At 51.8% G+C, this 17,584-nt stretch overlaps 1 protein-coding gene across 1 annotated transcript in view; it reads left to right on the plus strand.

Moving 5' to 3' along the window:
- Positions 1-16,092, plus strand: part of GNA12 (G protein subunit alpha 12) — a 124,614-nt gene extending 108,522 nt beyond the window's left edge. Inside the window, exons 3-4 of the mRNA XM_059895866.1 lie at positions 7,426-7,476; positions 8,552-16,092. Of these exons, the coding sequence (XP_059751849.1) occupies positions 7,426-7,476; positions 8,552-9,121 (621 nt within the window). The 3' untranslated portion in view covers positions 9,122-16,092. The remainder of the gene's footprint in view (positions 1-7,425; positions 7,477-8,551) is intronic.
- The last annotated feature ends 1,492 nt before the right edge of the window (positions 16,093-17,584 follow it).

The following is a 17,584-nucleotide window of genomic DNA, read 5'->3' on the forward strand; positions in this document are numbered from 1 at the left end:
GTAGTTTTCATTTCAGTTATTGTATTGGTCATCTCTGTTTGTTTGTTCTTTAATTCTTCTAGGTCTTTGTTAATGATTTCTTGCATCTTCTCAATCTTTGCCTCCATTCTTATTCCGAGGTCCTGGATCATCTTCACTATCATTATTCTGAATTCTTTTTCTGGAAGGTTGCCTATCTCCACTTCATTTAGTTGTTTTTCTGGGGTTTTTTCTTGTTCCTTCATCTGGTATATAGCCCTCTGCCTTTTCATCTTGTCTATCTTTCTGTAAATGTGGTTTTTGTTCCACAGGCTGTGAGATTGTAGTTTTTCTTGCTTCTGCTGTCTGCCCTCTGGTGGTTGAGGCTGTCTAAGAGGCTTGATGGGAGGCTCTGGTGGTGGGTAGAGCTGACTGTTGCTGTGGCGGTCTGAGCTCCGTAAAACTTTAATCCACTTGACTGTTGATGGGTGGGGCTGGGTTCCCTCCCTGTTGGTTGTTTTGCCTGAGGCGACCCAACACTGGAGCCTACCTGGGCTCTTTGGTGGGGCTAATGGCAGACTCTGGGAGGGTTCATGCCAAGGAGAACTTCCCAGAACCTCCGCTGCCAGTGTCCTTGTCTCCACAGTGAAACAGAGCCAGCCCCCGCCTCTGCAGGAGACCCTCCAACACTAGCAGGTAGGTCTGGTTCAGTCTCCCCCAGGGTCACTGCTCCTTCCCCCGGGTCCTGATGCGCACACTGTTCCATGTGCGCCCTCCAAGAGTGGGGTCTCTGTTTCCCCCAGTCCTGTCAAAGTCCTGCAATCAATTCCCACTAGGCTTCAAGGTCTGATTCTCTATGAATTCCTCCTCCCATTGCCGGACCCCCAGGTTGGGAAGCCTGACGTGGGGCTCAGAACCTTCACTCCAGTGGGTGGACTTCTGTGGTATAAGTGTTCGCCAGTCTGTGAGTCACCCACCCAGCAGTTATGGGATTTGATTTTACTCTGATTGCGCCCCTCCTACCGTCTCACTGTGGCTTCTCCTCTGTCCTTGGACATGGGGTATCCTCCTTGGTGAAGTCCAGTGTCTTCCTGTCGATGATTGTCCAGAAGCCAGTTGTGATTCTGGTGCTCTCGCAAGAGGGAGTGAGAGCACGTCCTTCTACTCCGCCATCTTGGCTAATCTCCCTAATCCATTTACATTTAAGGTAATTATCAGTATGTATGTTCCTATTACCATTTTCTTACTTGTTTTGGGTTTGTTATTGTAGGTCTTTTCCTTCTCTTGTGTTTTCTGCCTAGAGAAGTTCCTTTAGCATTTGTTGTAAAGCTGGTTTGGTGGTGGTGAATTCTCTTAGCTTTTGCTTGTCTGTAAAGGTTTTAATTTCTCCATCGAATCTGAATGGGATCCTTGCTGGGTAGAGTAATCTTGGCTGTAGGTTTTTCTCTTTCATCACTTTAAATATGTCCTGCCACTCCCTTCTGGCTTGCAGAGTTTCTGCTGAAAGATCAGCTGTTAACCTTATGGGGATTCCCTTGTATGTTATTTGTTGTTTTTCGCTTGCTGCTTTTAATATTTTTTCTTTATACTTAATTTTTGGTAGTTTGATTAATATGTGTCTTGGTGTGTTTCTCATTGGATTTATCCTGTATGGGACTCTTTGTGCTTCCTGGACTTGAGTATTTCCTTTCCCATATTAGGGAAGTTTTCAACTATAATCTCTTCAAATATTTTCTCAGTCCCTTTCTTTTTCTCTTCTTCTTCTGGGACCCCTATAATTCGAATGTTGGTGCGTTTAATGTTGTCCCAGAGGTCTCTTGAGACTGTCCTCAATTCTTCTCGTTCTGTTTTCTTTATTCTGCTCTGTGGTAGTTATTTCTACTATTTTATCTTCCAGGTCACTTATCCGTTCTTCTGCCTCAGTTATTCTGCTATTGATTCCTTCTAGAGAATTTTTAATTTCATTTATTGTGTTGTTCATCATTGTTTGTTTGCTCTTTAGTTCTTCTAGGTCCTTGTTAAACGTTTCTTGTATTTTCTCCATTCTTTTTCCAAGATTTTGGATCATCTTTACTATCATTATTCTGAATTCTTTTTCAGGTAGACTGCCTATTTCCTCTTCATTTGTTTGGTCTGGTGGGTTTTTACCTTGCTCCTTCATCTGCCTTGTGTTTCTCTGTCTTCTCATGTTGCTTACCTTACTGTGTTTGGGTCTCCTTTTCGCAGGCTGCAGGTTCGTAGTTCCCGTTGTTTTTGGTGTCTGCCCCCAGTGGCTAAGGTTGGTTCAGTGGGTTGTGTAGGCTTCCTGGTGGAGGGGACTGGTGCCTATGTTCTGGTGGATGAGGCTGGGTCTTGTGTTTCTGGTGGGCAGGACTGCGTCCGGTGGTGTGTTTTGGGGTGTCTGTGACCTTATTATGATTTTAGGCTGCCTCTCTGCTAATGGGTGGGGTTGTGTTCCTGTCTTGCTAGTTGTTTGGCATAGCGTGTCCAGCACGGTAGCTTGCTGGTCATGAGTGGAGCTGGGTCTTAGCGTTGAGATGGAGATCTCCGGGAGAGCTTTCACTGTTTGATATTACGTGGAGCTGGTAGGTCTCTGGTGGACCAATATCCTGGACTCGGCTCTCCCACCTCAGAGGCACAGCCTGACAGCCGGCTGGAGCACCAAGACCCTGTCAGCCACATGGCTCAGAAGAAAAGGGAGGAAAGAAAGAAAGAAAATAATAATAATAAAATAAAGTTATTAAAATAAAAAATTATTAAAAAGGAAAAAATTTTAAAGTAATTTAAAAAAGAGAAAGAAAGAAGAGAGCAACCAAACCAAGAAACAAATCCACCAATGATAACAAGCGTTAAAAACTATACAAAGAAACAAAAAAAAACACACAAAATGGACAGACAGAACCCTAGGACAAATGGTAAAAGCAAAGCTATACAGACAAAATCACACAAAGAAGCATACACATACACACTCACAAAAAGAGAAAAAGGAAATTAAAAAAATATATATATATATATCTTCTGGGAAGTCTGAGGTCTTCTGCCAGCGTTTAGTAGGTGTTCTGTAGGAGTTTTTCCACATGTAGATGTATTTCTGATGTATTTGTGGGGAGGAAGGTGATCTCCACATCTTATTCCTCTGCCATATTGAAGGTCTATCCTCTAAAGTATTTTTAAAAGTTCTCTATTCAAACAGGTTGTTGGGTTAACATCTCTATTAAATGGAAATTAAGTCATAAATTCAATATTTATTAAGTAATGGAAATGAAAATCTGACATTTAGAATAGTTTGTTGTTTTTAATATACAGCAGTTTTAAAATTTGTCTTTCTAATTTGTTGTGTCTAAGTGAGTGAACTAAATTTTCGAATCCTCTCGCTCACCATTGACAAGCCCTGTGTTAGAATTTTACAGTTAATTCCTCTGAGTACAGGAACATAGGAACAGCTCATGTGTAGACAGTTAGGACTAGGAACTGGAAAGCTGCCTGGCCCGAAGTGGACGTTAGGGTTTGTTTCCTCTGTAACCACTCGCTGGCCCTTGCTTTCTTCCCGCCTCCACCTTTGCATCTCGGGCTAACCCACGCCCACCTCTGTCCTTTCTCCATCCCCTGCGGGGCCTCTGCCAGTGATTCTTGACCCGGACGGGCTCTCTTTCATGCACACAGCTCCCCTGTGACACTGACAGAAAGGACCAGAATTCAACCAAGTGTGGGAGACTGGATCGGATTACTGGCAGAGAAAGAGATGTGACCAGAGTGGGCTTGCTCAGCGCTGCAGGAGCTGAGGCTCTGTCCTCAGGCCTAAATGGGTTGAATGGATGCCTGAGGCCGACGTGCGATGGAGAAGCAGCTTCAGTATTGCAGGGGCCATCAGAACACGGAGGGTGGGGTGGGTGTGCAGGAGGGTCTGTCTGGTAATACCAGACAGAAAGAAGCCTTGACTATGGAGCACTGAGTGTGTATGACCTCCACTAGAGCTGTGGGTGATAGGAGCTTCCAGTGAAGATTTGGTGAAGAGCAGAGTCCATTTGCCAAAAAGATGATTCTCTTCGCTGGTGCTATGAGCCTGGACCCTGCGCACGGTCCTCATGTCACACTCGGCCATCTGGGCCGAGCACAACTGCACGGGCCCCAAATAAACCTGCTGCTACTTCTTGAAACAGACAGCCCCCTCTTCTCCCCCCACGAGGCCCCACCTCAGCCATCCATCTGGAGCTAATAAGAGTCAGTGCTTTGCTGGGAGCTTTGAGTCGGGAGGGCAGGCTGATGTCAAGTATGTGTTTGGTGGCCTCTGAGCTAATGAATTTGTTGTGTTTTTCCTAATCCATGAATACATGTTTTTAGTAATCTTAAGTGATACAGATTTTTCAAACCAAGCAGGATTGTAAAAAGCCCGTTTTCCATTTACTCCTTTTTGTTAGACCACGTTGCCCCAGTAGCTGTCAGGAGAAGACTCTGGGATCGTGTCGCCTCTTTCTACAAAGGTGCTATCTTAATCCATTCAGGCTGCGGTAATAAAAATACCACAGACTAAACAACAAGCGTTTATTTCTCACAGTTCTGGAGGCTGGACGTCCATGACACAGGCAGATTCAGTGTCAGGTGGTGGCCCGCTTCCTGGTTCATAGACAGCGTCTTCTCGCCGTGTCCTCACATGGCCCAGGCAGGAGGGAGCCCTCTGGGGTCCCTCTAGTACAGGCACTGATCCCATCGTGAGGACTCTCTCTTCATGACCTCAGCACCCGCAGAGGCCCCACCTCCTAACACCATCACACTGGGGATTAGGCTTCAGCATGTGAATGGGGGGCAGGAGGCACAGACATTCAGTCTGTAGCAAAGTCTGAGTGGTTAATCTCAGGTTCTGCCAGACACTACTCTCTGAAGAAATGACCGTGTTCTCCTGGTGTTGAGGATAGATCAGAAGTGTAAACCTGGACCTTTAAATGAGCTGATGCTGTGGGGATCGTGAAGCCTATTGCTACATGTCCAATGGAGTGACGTGCTCTCCAGTCTCTGACAATAAACCACAGTGACCTCAACCGCGGTTCCAACTCAGCCCAGCAGGATGGCACCGCGCGCGGAGGTTATGGGCCGATTTCTGGTCTGAACACGTTGGTTTCTCATCCCCTCCTGTCCCCATCCCGCTAGCCCCGCGTTGGAGAGCAGAATGGCGCAGTCCTCTGCCTCACGGTTCAACAGCGGCTCTAACACGGACCCAGTAGCTTATTGTCCAGATGAGGCAGGATTTCTCCCCTCTCCGATGTCATACATGATTCTTCCTGGAAAGAGTCGAGGCCACCAACCATGCAAAGCGGCAGAGTCACCAATAAGTCACCGCGTTCGAGGTCGTGAAACAAGCTGGTGAGATGATTAAACAGACCCTTCTGGTGGAGAAACAGACTGTAAAGGTCCGTTTATGTTAGCATTTGGCGTGTTTTAAGGTCCATTGGGCTGACCCTGATTTCAAACTCAATCGTTGGAAATACTTAAAGTCAAACTGGGGGAAAAGGATTTCCTCCCTTTCTTAATAGTCTGTGTTTAGCTCATGCCTACTTGTGTCCTCGGGGCATTTTGCATGTCACATCTGTGTATCGAGGTTCGGCACTTGCTCCCGTGTCGTGGTGTCACCAGGACGACTGTCATGCCGTGGTGACAGAACATGGCCGGGGTATCTGCGTCGCCGTGACTTTTTGTGCCCAATCAGGCCAAGACCCCTGGCCGGGTGGTGGTGGGAGCGGGGGCTTGTCCCACTCTGTGCCTGGAGCCCCTGCCTGAGCCGGGCGGGAGTGGCTGGCTGTGAGCCGCCCCCGCTGCCCCGCCTCCCTGGAAGGACGCGCTGGGGGCACGGGCAGGGCCTTGGTTGTTCTTGAGCTCTCGTCGCGCCTCCGAGGGCCCCGAGTGAGAAGCGGTGGGAGGTAAGAGAGGTGGGCGCTTCCGGGAAGGAGTAGCCGTAAATCAGGTGAGTTGGCGTCCACTCCGGCAGCTCTTCGCTCACCAGCTGTTTCCTGTCCGGCCATGGGAGGGAGGCAGGCTGTGCGGACAGGGCACGATCGGCAGCTGCGGGAAGGGGCGCGACCTCCCGCTGCACTGAGCCCAGCTTCCCCTCCACGGGGAGGAGCTGTGTGCGGGCCGGGGGGCGCGGCTGGCGGGAGGTGTTCATGCCGGCCCGGACCCCGGCCTCCCGGGGCGAGTCAGCCTGTGCCCTGACAGCACGGATGCCCAGGAGGAAGGTCGTGTCGCACGTCGTGGTCTGTGCTCTGATGCAGGGAAGGCGTGTTTCTGTTCCTGAAACAAAATGCTCTCTGCCGAATCACCCACAGGCCTTCATTTTAAAATGGGAAGGTTGATTCTTCACTGAAGGAAATCCACCCCTCGGTTTCTTCCTTCAGGCCCGGTGGAGGCACGTGGGGAGGGAGGAACCAGGGCTTGCTGCTCCTGTCATTCTTCATCTTTTTTTATGAAGTCCCAAGCTGTCGTCTAGGACCTTCCTGATGATCTTCCTCCTTAAAAGTCCAGAGTGCCACCTCCTTGCCACCCTGCACTGTCGTGAGAACGCGGGGCTGGCGTGGCCTCCCTGGGGGACTCTCCCGGCGCCCGCGCTGGTCCCCGCCTGCAGGGTGAGGCTCAGGGTGAAACCTTGCAGGAAGCCGTGTCCTCTGGGCACACGGGGTACAATCAACATCCCACTTTTTAAGGAGAGCTTTTGCCCGTTCACTTCCACTTCCTCTGTTCCCTCCATTTAATCGACATTGAAGGCCCTCTAAACGCTCCTTATGCCCCGTGAGTGCCGCTGCGTTGGGTGGTTCACTCCTCCGAGAACAGGACCGTGGGTGATTTTCAAGGTCACTTCTGGCTATTGAACAGCCCTCCCTGGTTTGTATCGACGTTCAGTCCGGAGAACGTCCAGTGGGTGGAGAAAGACTGGTCATCCCAGCACGGAAATCCAGACCAAAGAGTCCCCTCATTCTAGGCTGTAAATCAGGTCGTACAAATGTGTGGCGTAATAATGGAACGTCAGGCCTGTTTCCAGAAACTGGCGCATGTTTTGTCATGTGCCTCTTCTCAAAGACGGACCTTCTTCAAAGACGGTGGCTAGAGTGCGTTGGGCCAGCTCTCCAGGAGCAAAGCCATTCACAGGAACTTAATCTCATGGGCCAGCTCCCTGGTGGCGTGGCCTGGAGCAGGCCAATCTCCATATCTGGGAAGGAAGGGAGTCAGCACCCTGCCCATCACCAGGATCAAGCAGGGGTGCTTTGGAAAACACAGTCTGAATTTGAACCTTGGGATCAGAGCTAGAGAAACTGCATTTTTAAATTTTTTTAATTGTGTTTTTAATTTAAAAAAATACATGTATGCTATTAGCCTCTTTACTTCGCCTTCCTATTTACACAGAGGCAAAATAGCAGTCATTTTACCAAATCAGGGTTCCTCAACCAAGACTGAGTTGTGACTCTATTTCCTCCACGACAGGGTGAATCAGTGAAGTACTTCCTGGATAACTTGGACCGGATTGGCCAGCTGGTGAGTAAGACCCCCACTCCAGGAGTCTGTGATCCAGGATTAGAAAACATTTGTGTGGAGACCAAAGCAGCCCAAGCGGTGAGGGCTTTCGCCGTCCTTATGAGCCATGTTTGTGGTGTCAGGTGACCACAATGCCATTATTGCTCCTAAAAAATTAGCGATAATTCCTTCATATCAAGTCAGTTTTGAGACTTCCCCAGTTGTCTCATTAATGTTTTCTTGTGGATGCTGCTTTATTTTAGTAGTTTGAATCAGCATCCTATTACGGCCCATCCATTGCAATTGGTCCATGGCACTTAGACTTCTTTTATTCTATAGGTTTCTCCTTCCGTCTTTTTCTTCCTTTCAATTTATTTGTTGGAGTAATTGGATTATTTCTCCTGTCGGGTTTCTCACGTCTCAATTTTGCTCTTCCATCCCTGCAGTGTTGTTGAAGATGTTTCTCTCTCCCCTCTATACCTCGTGAATTGATAGTTGGCTCTAGAGGCTTCAGCCCTGTTTGGATTTTTGGCAAGGTTGATGCATGAGTGCTGGTGTGCAATAATCACTGGAGGATTGTTAATAGTGCAGGATCAAAGTGGTTTGAGTGACCACAGTTGCCCGTGTGTTGCTAAAGACTTTAAGAGTTCTCCAAGAATAACATATTAAATATATTGCAGGCTAAATTTAAATAGCGTTGCAAAACCTAAGTTAAATCAGTTCATAGTAAGGGTTTGGAATGCATGTGCCCTAGAAGTTAGAAAAATAGAAAGGTAGCTATGGTGCAGGAGAAAAAAGATGGTAGTCTCCTGTGGAGAAGAAAGTTGATGAGATTTTAGATTGGGGCCTAACAGTGAAGATTCTGGTAATTCTTCCTCAGCCTGATGAGCCTCTGTTCATTTTGAAATGAGCTGTTTAGTTCCTTCACTTTTTGTTTCATGGTAAATTTATATTTTTGTAAATGAAAGTTGCTTCTGGTATTTGGTTCAACTTCTCTCAAAAGTCACTGTAACTCTCTTTGCTTCCACCCCATCTTTTTGTTCTTGTTTTCCCATGTTCTTCCTCTCCTAAATTTCTCCCTTATCCCGTTTTACAGAATTACTTCCCTAGCAAGCAGGACATCCTGCTGGCGAGGAAGGCCACCAAGGGCATCGTGGAGCATGACTTTGTCATCAAAAAAATCCCTTTCAAGATGGTGGATGTGGGCGGCCAGCGGTCTCAGCGCCAGAAGTGGTTCCAGTGCTTCGACGGGATCACGTCGATCCTGTTCATGGTCTCGTCCAGTGAGTACGACCAGGTCCTCATGGAGGACAGGCGCACCAACCGCCTGGTGGAATCCATGAACATCTTTGAGACCATCGTTAACAACAAGCTCTTCTTCAACGTCTCCATCATCCTGTTCCTCAACAAGATGGACCTCCTGGTGGAGAAAGTAAAGACTGTCAGCATCAAGAAGCACTTCCCAGACTTCAAGGGCGACCCCCACAGGCTGGAGGATGTCCAGCGCTACTTGGTCCAGTGTTTCGACCGGAAGAGGCGGAATCGCAGTAAGCCACTCTTCCATCACTTCACCACCGCCATAGACACCGAGAACATCCGCTTTGTGTTTCACGCTGTGAAGGACACCATCCTGCAAGAGAACCTGAAAGATATTATGTTGCAGTGAAAGAGGATGCCCCTCATTCTTGTGGTCCTTCAGCAGCCTCGCCGGCCACAGGCCAGATCTCCCTGGTGTCCCGGAGCGGGTTTCCCGAATCCGTGCCCTCAACACCTGGCTCAGGGATGCTGTGAGGCCCGCCACGCTCTAGGCCAAAGGACGTGACACTTTGATGTTAGCTACTGAATCCTGGGGACTAGTGAAACTACTGAAAATCCAAGCGATCACTTTGGTATTAATGTCTAATGCCTAATAACACAGCTTTCTTTCTTTTTACAGAAACTATTCCTTCTCTGACACAATGTAATCGAGGACTGCGTGTGTGTGCACGCACGCTCTGTCTTTAATGACAGAAACACGAAAACCGACATCTTTGCAGATGGCTTTTCTCTCTAACTCGAGAGTGCTTGGTGAGGAGTGTTGCCGGGGCGGGGGGAGGGGGGTGGTTTGTAGGAGGTGAAGCGCGGGCCGTCGCCACCACCTCCCCAAGGGAGCGCGTTGCCTTTTAAGTCTCTTGTGCCGATGTCCCGAGAGGCCCCAGCCCGGCCGTCAGGTGAGAGGGTGGCAGTGAGAGCTGGCGGTGTGGACTTAAGGCCCCACCGCCTGCGCTTTCTTCCCGCCCTATCCGATCAGCCCGTAGCGCGACGGGACACGGGGCGGAAGGTGTGCGCACGGGCGCTGCCGTGAACGGCCCCCTCCCCTCTGCACAGGGCAGTGCCCGCTGCCTCTGTGCCCACCCTCCCCGCCCCTCGCCCGCCCCTCGGCAAAGACTTCAGCCAGCTGGCCTTGCAGACGACTCTTCTGTCCTGTGAGTCGCCTCCGACGCTGCAGTCGGCCGCAGGGAGCCTTTCCTTCTTTGGAGGAAGCGGGGAGCTCCTTTCCTCTCGGGGCTTCCGAGAGCTGGCGGCATTGCCAGCGGAGCCTTCGTTAACGCCCCCGGGCTCCGCGCCTCCTTCTGGTGGCCGAGAATCGAGGTTCTCATCACGGTCTCTCGCTTCTACTAACGTACACACGTAGCAGGAAAACTGTCGGTCGTGGTCTCCTCTGAGTGAAACTGCAGAGGCTGTGAATGTCGAGGCGAGCTGGTCAGTCTTACACTCAGTTAACTTGTCCGGTTACTCTGTCCAGGTGTCTTTCACTGTGTTTTAAAATACATTGCATTCCAAACTGGTCCCCGCTGTGTATTACTCTACTCAAAAGTGTCTGGTGTGTTGAGGACTCTGCCTAGCATTTAAAAGAGAAAAAAGCTTCCTCTGTCAGTGGCACCAGAATGTTCCTGTGGTTGAGTAACCGTCCCCGGGCCCCGTCCCCAGGCCACACTGTTCCCGGTCCTGCATCCCTGGTGAGTGGCTTGCTTGCCTTCACCCAGCAGATGAACAGGGATCTTGTGGCAGATGCTGACCCAGGAGGAAAGGGAGGAAAGAAACTGCTTCTGAGTCAGCCTTGTTATCACAGGGTTTTAATGAGGAGACGACATGAAATCCTGTCTCTCCGGGCGCTCAAGGCTTCCTGTCGATGTTTGCTGGGGTTTCGGCTCTTTTTTTTGGCTGGAGAAAAGTTGCTGTTTTTGTACTGCTTCCTGTGGCTCTTCATAAACTGAGAGGACGTGCCCCGGGATCGGGGCCGATGACCGAGGCTGAAGGGAAAAAGAACATTCTCAACGGGCTGCGTCAGGGCGGCCCAAGACCCCGCTGTCGCTGCTCAGAGGACCCTGTCCTGGGGCACGAGCGCTCCTCGCCTGCTGGGTTCCAGGTCTCACACGTGTGTTGGGACCCACGCGCTTCCTCACCAGCCTGGAAACGCTCCCTGCGGTCTGGCGGAGGGGGCGGTCGGCGTAGCCGGTGCAGGTGCCCATCCGAACGGCTTGCTGGCAAGTGAGGTCAGCACGGTCGGCAAGTGCCGTTTGTCCTTTAAACCGTCTGACGCGGCTGCTGGTTTGCTTTCGGAGGCGGAAGGGAGTTGGTATAGACAGGGAAGCTGAGCGGACTGGGAAGCAGGGGGGACAGCCCGAGGGGGGGCCCCTGCCCGGCCCAGAACTGACCCGCTCTCCCCCCGGCGGCCGGGCTCCCCTCTTCACGGTAAGCCGAGTGGACGGCTTAGTCCTGCAAGGCGCCCGGCCCTCAAGTCCATGATTGGTCGGCATCCGAGAAGAAGATCGCTCTTTGCAAGGTCAACTGAAACCATTTACAGCCTTTCTACACATAGATTATAGTCACTTTTCTCTCCAAAACCTTAGGCTTTTCTATTTTTTTTTATTTTAATTTCACTGTTACCCTCGATTATTGTCTTTTTTTATTGAGATAGTTGTGCCTCATCTGTTATTGCAAAAATGTAACAATAAACTTCCTCAAACTAAGATATTTTCCTCATAGTTATACTGTTTACACATAAGGACACATGTACGTTTTTTACTGAAATATTTTTTTAACCCTTCAGTTTGTAGAGAAATTGTTTTAAAGATACTGCATTGTAGTTTTGTAATTTATATAGAGAGTTCTCTAGACTCCTTATTCTTGTCATTTTTTTACTTCTTTGATAAAAATAAGTCAGGTTATTTCAACTCCAAGATCAGGAAATAATCTTGAAACAAGATTATTAGTTATGACTGACTAACTTGGGCATCCTGGGAACAGACACTAACTTGGTATCGTGAGTAAAGGCACCGTTAGGATGAGAGCAGTCGGGGTGAATTGCTCACCGCTTACACTTTGCACAGCATTTTAGCATTGGCAGGAGGGGCTGGTTTGATGATCTGACCACCTTCAGTCTCTGGATGTTTATTAATATATATCCTTAGTTTTCCTTTGCTTAATAGAAAATATCAACTCAGCATGCGAAGTCAACATTAATTTTTTCAGTCCCCAAAATTCACAGCAATTGGATAACTCTCCTAACGTTCCTTGAAGGTTCATTACTTGTCGGTCACAGTTTTTATTTCCACGTGGGACACAGGAGCGCTGTCACTGAGTGGATGCCTCTAGAACACGACTTCAGGACAAGGAACAGTGGCAAATACATATAAAGACACGTGTGTGTGTGAAGGAGGGATCCTGCTGCCCTGAGACCCGGGGGCCCAAGGAGAGGACCTGGTGATGGACGTGGACATGGCCAGAGACCAGAGGCTGGGGGAAGCGCAAGGGAAGGCAAGGGTGGAAACTCTTTCTCCGCAACCCCGTGGGGTGACCGTCCCCATCACAAAACGAAGAAACCACTGATGCAAAGTGCGAACGATTCCCAGCCGACAGAGCTCGTGGCGCTCAGGATTCTCTTGTAGAAAAGGCACGTATGTATTGTCCAGTGGCCATCGCCCGGCTAGGCATTGTGTGCGTCCACGTGTGGGGAAGGCAGAACTGCTCCCCCCCCAGAGAAGGCAGAACTGCTCCCCCCAGAGAAACCTGTACTCGTCATTGCCCACGTGGCTGAGGGCCAAGCTCTTTGAGTTCCAGTTTCCCCATTTGTAGAAGCTGGACCACATCATGATGCTCAGCTCTGGCGCCTCAGTCAGGTCACCGGAGGGGCTTCGCAAAGCCCTGGGCTGGGCCACCCAGAACCCGTGCAGTACAGGCATCACGTGGACGCGCTCCTGGTTTCCCCGGCGGTTGCTGTGCAGCCGGGGTCACGAGCCGTGAAGCAGAGGACCGTGGGGGACTCCCTCCAGGCCGCTGGAATTGTGGTCCACAACGAACTGGCCCCCGAATCCTCCCCTTGCTGTGACCTACAGCCTGCCTCAGGAAGAAAGTGATGCTGGGTTTTCTGTTGTGGTTTAAGTGAAGAGCAGAAGTTCCCATTAAGCCTTCAACAGCGTGTCGGGTGGTCCCTTCAGGCCTTTTGACGCCACCTTCTCCGTAAGGTACATCAGATGCGCTCAGCAACCTCATTCTTCAGTGATGCCCGGAAATTTAGGGAGCTCTGTTTGAAGAAAAAGACAAGCCCTTTTAACGTGTGCCTGGCGGCCCTGGGGAGAGGTGGGCCTTGCGTGTGGGATTCCTGCGTTTCACGGACTCGGCGTTCGGGGCGGGCGCAGGCCCTGGTGCCAAGGTTGGTGCTGGACCTGTAGCTGGGGTGGGGGGTGCTGAGAGCTCAGCCCCCAAGCAAGGGCTGCTTTTACTGACTGCGTTTGTGAGGCACCTGCTGGGCCCTGAAGGGGGTGGTGGTGGGTCCCCAGAGGAGGGAGCTGCTTGGTTAAGGCGGCTCAGAGGCTGGCACTCGCTGTGTTGACGGCCCTTAACGGCAGGTGGCACGCGGTTCGCGCTGAGTTCAGGGAAGGGGAAGGCTCGCTGTGGGTGGAGGGGAGCCCCTGGGGCGCGGAAGGGCCACTCCGCCTCCTCGGTCCCACTCTTGGTGTCTGGTTCCTACCTTCTGCTGGAGGAGGACTTCAGGGCACGCGAGGCCCAGCTGCTCGTGTGGGCCCTCACTCTCCTGCCAGGTCCCGCCCTCCAGAACCCGCTAGAACTGAGAGGCTGGGTGTTCGCTGGTGCTCAGGATGGCGTACTGAAATAGGTGGTTGTGGTTTCCATACCGTGTTGGCATCTCGTCAGGTGAAAACCTACTTCAAAACACAACAGGTTGCTACCTGCCCGAAGCACCCCCAGTGCCCGCCTCTCGCTGGGTGACATGGGATGCTTCCCACCCAGAGTGGCTCCTCGGAGTGGACCACACACCTGCAGGGGTTCTGCTGACCCTGACGGTGGTCGTGAGCCCCTAGGAGAGCGAGCGCTGCTCAACGTGGGGACTTCCTACGCGAGGCTCCCGCCCCAGGTCACAGCGGGAAGGAGCGGGGCGTTGCCAGGCCTGAGTGAGTTCTCAAACCTCCTGGCAGGATGGATGTTCCCGGGAACTGGCGTCTGAGGATAGCAAGAGGTGGGAAATGGGCTGGAACTCAGAAATAGACCATGAGATTCCTGCCCCAAAACGCACAACTCGCAGGGCAGCAGGGCCCTCCCCGGCAGCCTGTGATCAGGGCGTGGAGCAGCTGAGAACAGGCGGGAACGGCGCTTGGAGCCCCGACCTGGGCGCCTCCCTCCCCCTCCTCAAAGCCAGCCATGACCGTGGCACGGCCCCGTGAGGTTCTTATTACACAGGGACCCGAAGGCTCCATTGCTGTAAACGCGGCCCCGAGAGAAGCGCACACCTGGCTCCCCCTGGAAACGGGGTTCTCCGCTTCTAGCTGGTTGTGAAGGTAGTGTTTTTATTCCGGTGGTTTTCTTGTGTGTGTGTGTGTGTGTGTGTGTGTGTGTGTGTAACACAAACCACAGTGAAACACTAGAGCAGCTACTAGGGGTTCCTGGAGCAGCCCGAGTTTCCTCCTGGGCGGGCTGGCGGGCGGGCGGGCAGCCGGCACTCCGATTGCACGGCCGGCAGAGTGTAGACGGGGCTGAGCCGCACGGGCTCACAGTCGTCTTGATCTGTCTGTTCCAGGCTTGTCACTCAGGTGCCTTTTTATTAACACTGAATTCATTTTATTTTGTGCTTTCAAAAGCTGATTAATTCCCCCAAATGAACATAACCGCAGCTATTCACAGTCAAGGTGGAGGTTTCCCGCGGGACCGTATTTCCCGGCAGGTTGCAGAGCCAGACCACTCTGGTGGCCCAGGCGGTGTGGACACGGGGGAGGCGTGGACCGCGCATCCCGCCTGGTGAGGCTGACCCGGAGTCCGGCCGAGGGAAGTCCAATGTAGGGGCAGCTGAGAGCATGACCCCTGTGAGTCGGGGGAAACAGGCCCTCGGCTGTGGGTTGTGGTGCTTCCCGGGTCTGGGCCAGGGGCTCACCTCTTCAGCCGACTTCAGAATTTCTCCAGTCGGGAAGGAACTGAGAATGGGGTTCCAGGAGGCCCCACCCTGAGTGGCGACGGGCCGGGTGTGCCGCCGCGGCAGCCTGGGCGCTATGGGGCATCTCACGGGGCATCACGGGGCCGCCACGCGCCTTGCAGCTGAACCCTCTGCCCTGGGGCCCCAGCCCCTCCGCTCAGTGCCCGGCCCCCGGGGGAGCCCCCCTCAGCCTCGGGGGACGCAGGAGGTCTCCTCCCCACCTTCTGTCCGGCTGCCCTCAAAAGAGGTCCGTGCCCACGCTGGGCAGAGAGCACTGTCACCTAGGAGACTCTGGAACTCAGGTCACAAACGTGGAACCAGCCTTGATCTGACAGTCAGGCTAACAAAGCCGGTTCTCCGTGGCTTCCCTCTTCACCCAAGCTTTCTGGACGAGCCCGGGCACCTTTTCCAGGTTCACCGGCAAACAGGTGGCCAGAGCTCTCGCTGCGGAGTCTGTGGAAGCCGGGGCCGAGGCCTGTCCCAGGAGGGCTCACAGGCAGCCTGTGTAACTTTCTCCCCATCATCTTAACTGTTAGATTCTCTAACAAGCCTGTTTATCAAGAAATTTAAAAGAGTTCTCTATTGAGTCTGCCCATCTCTAGGATCTTAAAGCATTACCTTTTGACCTGTTATGCAAATGGCAAAACATTCCAAGTGTCTTTTCCTTCACTCCATTCGAAGCAGCTAAAATTGGCAGGCATGTTATTCTCTGTTGACGTGAGCGCAGCCAGGAAGTTCAGTGTTGTGTGCTCGGCCCCCTCCTCTCTGCCACGTCCTCAGCTCACCTCCTCAGTGCTGTGCTGTGGCCCCTGTAGTGCGTGGGGGACCCCGCAGGGGGGGCAGGGCTGTGGGGACGATCGGCTGCGGCAGCGGCCACAGAAACGGAGCTCTGAGCTCTTCCGGGGTCTGTCCACTCGGAAAGGAAATTCAAGGGCAACAGCCGAGTGCTGGGTCACGGGCACTGCCCCTGGGGTGTCGCTGCAGCTCCACACCCCTCCCCCCCCATAATGGCACCAACAGTGGGGGACAGGCCTCGGTTTACGGATGCTGTGTTCCAGGTTAAGAGATACATGATGCAGTGTAAAAAGTGTATTGTATAGCTACGGGGGTTAGTTTAACATGTTTTGTATATACGACTTTTATAAATCTATTAAAATTTGCCGTAAATTACATTCTTCTGGTGTGTTGTGTCCTTGGTGCCCCGCGGCAGCCATGAGCGAGGCCCCGTGAACGGGGAGCGCGTTACTGGGTCCCTGAGTGCATGTTCGATGTTGTGGTTGCCGGCTTCCTGGGTGAAGCTCCACCCCTGGGGCGGGTGGCCAGGCCTCCAGTGGGCACCGGGCAGGAGAGGGGTGGGTGGGTGGTTAGAGCCTGGGGTCTGGGCCTCGGGCTCTGCCCCCTCATCCCGTCCCCTCCCTGGCAGGGATCCCACATACTCTCCAGTGTTTACTCAACCATAGGGTCAGGCATGTCTCAACGACATCACAAGTACAGACTGTAGTCTGGATGAAATGCAAGAACACAGCCGAGTGACAACGTCGAACCTCCAGGGCCACCGCAGAAAAAATGTTGTAGGTAATATTAGTATAAGTAGAAATAATGACACTCCCCCCCCCAAAAAGAAAAAGTAGCCTTTTTGTTATGTCACATCAAAAACATCAACCTCCACCCTGAGAAACATGGACACAGGGAACGAGCATGTATGAAGCGAGCCAGTGCAATGGATAACGTTTTTCTTAAACTTTGGGCAGATTGACCGGAACAGAAGAGGTGTCTAGTGGATGTGTGTTGGGTGGACGTGTCGTGGATAAATAAAGAGTCTCCCAATCTGTCCACATCAGCAAGGATCCGAGTCTCTGAGAGGAGGCCCTTCCAAGGAGGAGAACAGACCATTCTCTTTCTAGAAGGTGCACACACAGTGAAAGTGCTGGCGACACTGCAAGTAGATTCTAACGGGCACTGTGCATTCCAAGCAAGAAGGAACTACTTATTACATTCAAGTGATGAATTCTCTTGTTTTCAGTTAGACTTCTAGAATTTCATCCTCTTCCCTCAGGATTCAGGTTCTGTAGCATTAATTTGGAGAATGAAAATGTAATATGTAAGCATTAAAAAGTTGAATAACAGAATTTATTCTGTACGTCGAAGTCATCCATAATCCCGGTATTAAGATGCCTACGTGTATGTGTGTTTCCACTTGGCTTCTGGAGTTTTAAACATAAGAACGAGGCCCATCAAGTCGTTTAATCAAGTTGTGATTGAAGCTCACGTAATCCGACGAAGTTGTTGCCACTGAGAAAGGCCTGTTTTGGAGGCCAACGATGGGGGGCGCCGAGGGGCCACGGTCCCGTGGACCTTCCTTCACCTTTTTCAGGCCTCGCTCCTGCTCGGAGCGTATGACGAGCCGGGGTTGAGCTAACGAGAGCCCCACTTCTACCGGCTGCTTCAGGGAGAAGCGGGAGAGGGACGGGGAGGCCCGAGGACAGAGGAAGAAAGAGGAGTGTCGACCTCTACTCCCAGAAGCTCCCGCAGCCTTGGTCCCGCCCACCTGAGGTGAGGTGGCAGCCCAGACGCCACTGTCCCCGCCGTCCACCGAGGGGACTGTCCCCAAACGGACGTTCAGAGGAACGGCCCTGGTCTCTCCCCAGGGGCAAGGGTGGACGA

Source organism: Balaenoptera ricei, chromosome 15 (assembly GCF_028023285.1).
Source record: "Balaenoptera ricei isolate mBalRic1 chromosome 15, mBalRic1.hap2, whole genome shotgun sequence".
Taxonomy (NCBI): Eukaryota; Metazoa; Chordata; class Mammalia; order Artiodactyla; family Balaenopteridae; genus Balaenoptera; species Balaenoptera ricei.